Here is a 6,646-nt window from a genome sequence, read left to right as displayed (position 1 = left end):
CTGTATTTGGGACATTCGACAAAAAATAATGCCATTTAATCTCACGATTCATCATTAAATAGTCTATGATAGATAAAAAAAGATATAAGAAGAAAAGAAAAGTTAATATGTGTATTTCTATTTAAATTTATTTTACTTATTTATTTTAATCATCATATTTTCATACTTTAAAACAAAAATAGTGCACATTATATAGAATAAATAATAAACTTTCAAAATATTCTATAAAATCTTTTTTAATAAAAACAAAAGAATCTTTCAAATTAAATTCTTATTATCGCGATAATAATATGTGAAATTTATGACAAAGAATAGAATTTTTTTTTATTATAGAGTACTTAAAAAATAATAGGCTATAGCATGCATTTACAAGTGCGAATATAATGTTATAGCGAGAGAATTCGTATGAAGACCATTATTGTGCATTCCGGAACACCATAGTTACCCTATTTTCAGTTGAAATTGAGATAGGCGTTATTTCAAGAAAGTCGTTCGCATTTACCTAATAATTTGCCACAATTCAAAGAACATTCACGCAGAATCAGCAATAAAACGTATCAATAATTTCTCCTTGATAGTTATCGCAGCAAATCATATTCTTACATATTGAAATTGTTAAAATACCAATAATGGGACAGTTAGAAATTTAGAAATATATACGTATGTAATCTGGAAAAATTATTCGTACTGGAAATTATCGAACGTCTGGAGAAAACATTGTTTATCACATTGCTAATAAACAGTACCTGTAACATTTTTACAGACGATTTTCTTGCTTCTGGGAAAGCAATCTTTGTCGTTCTTTACTTTGGTGCACATATGCACAAGCATATAAATTGTTGTTTTATTTTATAAGTGACATTGCCACTATTTTTTACCGAGAAAAATAAGATTCCAGTGCTTTAACGAGTAAGTTTGACTTATTATTTTGATTATAAATATTTCTACATTTGTGCAAAAAACGGAGTTGTTGGATTTATTTTTCTCTAAAACTCTTATAAATCTTACAATAATATTTTTGCTCTTGTTGATAAATACAATTAGATAATAAATCAACATACGTGGCAAAAAATATACTTCATAAATTTAAAAATATTGTTTATCTACATATTAACCAGTTGTTTAAAATATATCCAGCTGATAAATATATTATAATATATAATTATAATATACTATAAAAATTATACATATTTCTCTTATTTATATATACATTTATATGCATCTACTTGTTGTCAAAAATATCGTAATTTTCAAATCTAGTTTTAAAGAATACACAAATTTATTTTAGAGAAATGTGCTTAATGAGCATATGTATGTAGTGCATATATGATTTATGCATCAAAGTGTCAAACAAGAAGAAAAGAAGAAAGGTGAAATTACTGCTTCTGATACAGTTGGTGCTGCCCGAGTGATTGCATAGACCTCGTTAATTCGAGAACGCACATCCGCTATATACTAAAAATGCATCGCGTGCGTTTATACTTTTGCATTTTTCTCGCGGCAGTTCGAAATAAATGTTAAAAGCTACAAATTTCTTCTATGCAGCGATTTGTAAGAATAGAGTGATGTAGCGCGATTACGCTGCGGTTTTCTCAATGAGTTACATTTCGAACAACCCGGTCGCTATTGGCCTAATCATGTCAAGGTGCGAAATAATTTATTGTCACAATCTAGTTTTTATTTAATATTAAAAAATTCGAATAATGTTTAGAAACTTTACTAAGTTCATAAATATAAAAATGTTTTAATCTACTTTCTTAGCTAATAATAAAAATAATTTTTGTCAAACTATATATATGTATAATTATATTTCAAGCAGTATATTTGTGAAATATTTCTTTCCACTTTTGGTTTTCGTAATATATGTGTGAGTTAACATATTAATTTAATTTATCAAATATAAGAATTTATTAAATGTAAGAAAACGCAAAAGTTTCAAGTGGTATATAATCGTAAAATATTATTACATTAATGTGTGTTTTGTAATCTGTATATATGTATATATATGTATGTATGTTTGTATATATGTATGTATGTATATATATTGTATGTATATTTATATAAAATAATGAGAAACTATAAAAACACGTAAAAATGTTTAATTTTTGAAAAGTACATACATATTGTTTAAAACTTTTATTATACATGTAATTTTACATTTTCTATATTTATAGAATTATATCTTTAGAAATTAATACGAACAGTAATATTATAAAAATGAAGAATACGTGTAGAGAGAAAATTTTAGAAACTACTTGCACAAAAATGTATAAAAACTACATTTGTGATATGACAATTGCAGGCTTATGTCATGGAATATATTTGTAACTTTTAATATTATATAAAAAAAGAATAAGTTTAGGCAACAATATTTTCAAGTCTAGTCATAGATATTTTGTTGCATATTTTTATTATAATTAGAGATACAGAACACTAGTTATACTAGTAGTATAAAATTGAAACAAATAATTTATATTAATATTGTTAATATTTTATCAAAATAAATAATTTTTAAGTGTATAGAATATGTATATTAAAAATTTTCACGATTTTATTTTGTGAGTTAAAAATATAAACTTGTGACGTCTTATAAACAATAATATACATTTAAAAAAATATATGTCTTTTAGCATGAGAATCGGAACTTGCGTTCTTCATCGTGTTTGCTGCTTCTCGACAGTGCTGTCCTCTCAAACAGTTCATATATACCCGTATTTGCCATCCCACTCTTCTCGAACGACTCAACTAATCACAACCGATGCCGTTATTCAAGCTCCCACCAAGAAGGCCACGGTCGTACCTTGCCACAGTGGAAGTGGAGAACCACGTGGAGGCAATGACCCACTGACCTTGATATGTATGCAGCATCGAGGGGGAACTCGGTAAACCAATCGTAGCTACGATCCGCTTTCCTACCTTGCCTGGCACAGTAACCTCGTTTCCTTCCTCTTCCTAGTTCTCCACCTTGATCCGGTCTTTCTCCGCTATCTCTCCCACTCTCACAACAGCATTCTATCTTCTCTCCGTCCGTGAACCTCCATCTAGGTCATTAGCCTTCTCGTCTGGCCGACTGAGTAACCCGTTTATGACTATACATATATATATATATCGATATTTCAATACATCGATATTTTATATATATAATTATTTATTTAAAACCCTCATTATAAAAAATAATCCTTATTATTGATCTTACATTTAGAGCATTAGTATGACTTATCTGATTGTAAGTTTAGTAATTTGCTGATGTCACAATGACGTTTTTGACAATTCGTGGAATATTATCGATGTCACCAATGTGATATGACATCTTTCATAATTCAGCCAATAATAACAATAATCAAAACAAAATTGTATAAAAAAGATGATTTATTTTATTTTATATATAAAGCAAGTATGTGTCAGAGACACGCAATAAATAAATAAATAAATAAACAAGTGGCAAGGACATTTTATGGAATGTCTTGATATGGATATTGTTCGCCATTCAATTCCGGTGTCCAGCCTTTATAAGGTTGATTAACTTCTTGTTCTGATCTATGCCAGTGATCGTGATGAATTTCATGCGGTCTCACAATGCCATAGCTGACTCTTGGCGGAGGCGGTGGTGTAAGAAGGGCCTTCAAGCCTATCGCGCCGGAAAGCACAAGCGATATAAGCCCTGCGCCCAAGCCTTTAAGGCCTATCAGACCGATTGCGGAGATTACGATGGGCAAAATAATTATTGCCTTTAGACCCAACAGAAGTAAGAGTGGTATAATCATCTTCTTCAATTTTGTACGAGCTGTAAATAATATATCATATATTCTTCTCTGTGAATAATTATATTATTTGTTAACATTTTTAGTTAATTATATGGTGTAATCATAGTGTATTCAATTTTTAATAATTATAAAGGAAACACACATGAGAAAAGAAAGGATGATGTGTAAAAGTTAAATTATAGTAAATTATACTATAAAAAAGAGGCTTATAATACCGGAACATATATAAGATTTGTATTGAATATAATAGAAATGTAGAGCACACGATTAATACATAAATATTAATAATCATAGGATGCTTGGATGATCGAGGAGCATTTCTAAAATACAGTAATTGACATTCATCTCCCAATCTACTTTCTTCGACATGCGACACTCTCGTTCAAGGTCTTTCTTAAACACCTTGCAGTAGCCGTCCCAGAAACCCGGAATCCCACCAAACCTATCAAACGGTAACCCACTTTGGTCCACTCCTACCTCCGGTATCTGTTTTCGCGGATATGATAGAAGTGGAACACATCGTTACAGCTTTCTATGTATGTATTCATTTTCTCGTTTCGTTCTCTCTCTCATCTCGATTTCTCAGCGCGGCTATCAATGAATAGCGTTAATGATATATATCTGAATTTTTAAGTATTTTTAGACTCGCACGATACATATTTCACGTATTGTGAATATACGAGTGAAAGAATTTGAGAAAATTTATAAATATGAGAAAAAGGATAGAACTATGCTAGAGAGATATGGAATGAGTGAATGGTATTTCGGCCGCGACCGAATCGAAAAGGAAGATGCAAGTTATACTTTCCAACCAATGAATACTGAGATTCATGGGCTACTTAAATCCCATTGGTAAGACTTTAGAAAGGTAAAACGCTATAAGTTTGCGCCCATGATGTCGAATGATGTATTCATACCAGATCGGGACATTAGGCAAGAACAAGAAACTTTTGTGTTAGATCCAAGGTCTAACAGAAGCTTAGATTTAATGCTATTATTAATAACTTATTTTTATTAAAATATTTACGGAAAAATTTAATTTTATATAAGAAAAATGGAGCATAAAATCAGATTACGATAATTTTTTTTTTTTGTAAGATATGGAAAAGTTTAATTATACAATTATATATTAACTATATTATAATAAGAACTGTTTAACACAATTACAAGGTAATTGTAATGTAGAAAAATACAATATATTATACAATAATTATAGCAAAATAATTATAAACAAAATTAAGCTTGTAAATTTAATAGATTAATACATGTTTGTTAATTATTATTCTAAAAATTTATATCAAATTAAAATTTTAAACATTTTAAATTATTTTGTAATATCTATGAATATATCTATTATTTTATACAAGCAAATATTATTTATTATAATATAGCTTATATAGTAAAAATCATTATTTTTTCTCTCTTCTTTCTGTTTTCTATATTATTATCTTTTTTATCTATGTTATGCTTAAACTTTCAACTATTTCTTTTTAGTTTTATATACATATATATGCTATAAGCTAGAAATATATGTACCAGCAAGGAAAAATTGTTTCTTCAATTTACTGAAATAATTTAAGAAATACGATTTAGTATAGATTTTATTGATATTAATTAAAATATTTTGGATTACTCTATCGAAACTAGATCACATATTTGAAATAGTTTCAATAATTCCGAAAGATGATATTTATGATATTTCTAACATATTTTCCTAGATTATTCTAATTATACTCCTGTTATGTAAATTTATAAGTTAAGAGATAAATGCTCACAAACTGTCTCTAGTTTACAAATTTGATAACATTTGCTTTACCTATTAAACATAAAACGATGCTAATATTCAGTTTTGTTTTTTTCTTTTTAAGCATTATAACTTTTTTCTAATGTATTGTTTACCTTCGGACGCTCCATTTGTCAGACTTTTGAGTTCTATGTCGATGTTCTTCTGGCCGAGGGCGCGCCCGAACAAACCAGCAGTTGAGGCATCATTTGGGAAATTAATTTGTATTCTTCGAGTTTTTAGAAATCTCTCGATTCTGCTCACAAGCGGATCTGCACTCTCTTGCGACAAATTTCCGTCTTCCGGAATCTTTTTCAGCGTAACCATATCACCATAAATGTCGATAGTGTCCTTTCTATTGAGTTCGTCCATCGCCCTCGTGAGCTTTTCTTCCAATTGCTCCAAACTATTTCCATCTTTCTGGTTTGGATCAGATACCACCAATGTCACGAGTTGCAGCGCCAGGAGAATGATTATTCTCGTCTTCATTGTCGCGAAGTGCTTTATAGTGCAACTTCGAAGAAACGTTTTTGACTGTTTGGCCCCAGGACAATTTTTCTTTTATACAACTCTCGATCGATGAGTGGTGGGGGTCATGCTGAACTATTTGGCAAGTAACGTACAAGGGCAGCGGTGTCAAGAATTTTAATTCTGCCGACTCTCTGAAGAACGAACATGAACATGCACTGCACAAGAATCGCGTGACGTAGAGTATACCGGTACAAGTAAATTTTCCTTTTACTTATGATCACTTTCGGATCTATGAGATTCTTCGTATTTTTTAGACTCAATCGAATTTTCCGGTTAAAAGTGAAATCTTCGTTCTATTTATTTTTACTATAGACATACATTAATTCTATCTTGCATCTTTTTCCAATTATTTAATAATATTTATTAATTATATATGCAAAATTAATTATCTAATTAAGAAAATGCATCTTTATAAAACCTATATATGTAAAAACGTGTGTCTTAAATTAAAAAAGTTTCTTCTTGACGATAATTTAAATTAAAATTAAATATAGAATTCACAAATCTTTTAATTAAATTAAGACAAATTAATCTTATTTTAACATAAACCTCAAAATATATGGACATA

General features: G+C 29.2%; 1 protein-coding gene across 1 annotated transcript; it reads right to left on the bottom strand.

The window, feature by feature from the left end:
• Positions 1-3,452: 3,452 nt before the first annotated feature.
• LOC115239437 lies at positions 3,453-6,301 on the bottom strand. The gene is made up of 2 exons (XM_029813950.1): positions 5,664-6,301; positions 3,453-3,784 (listed from the first exon to the last, which is right to left on the bottom strand). The coding sequence occupies exons 1-2, from the start codon at positions 6,034-6,036 to the stop codon at positions 3,453-3,455; spliced, it is 705 nt and encodes a 234-aa protein (XP_029669810.1). The 5' UTR covers positions 6,037-6,301.
• Positions 6,302-6,646: the final 345 nt, after the last annotated feature.

The sequence above is a fragment of the Formica exsecta genome, unplaced genomic scaffold (assembly GCF_003651465.1).
Source record: "Formica exsecta isolate Colony F162 unplaced genomic scaffold, ASM365146v1 scaffold38, whole genome shotgun sequence".
Lineage (NCBI taxonomy): Eukaryota > Metazoa > Arthropoda > Insecta > Hymenoptera > Formicidae > Formica > Formica exsecta.
Note: the sequence above shows the minus strand (reverse complement) of the source record. Positions and strands in the feature narration are given on the sequence as shown.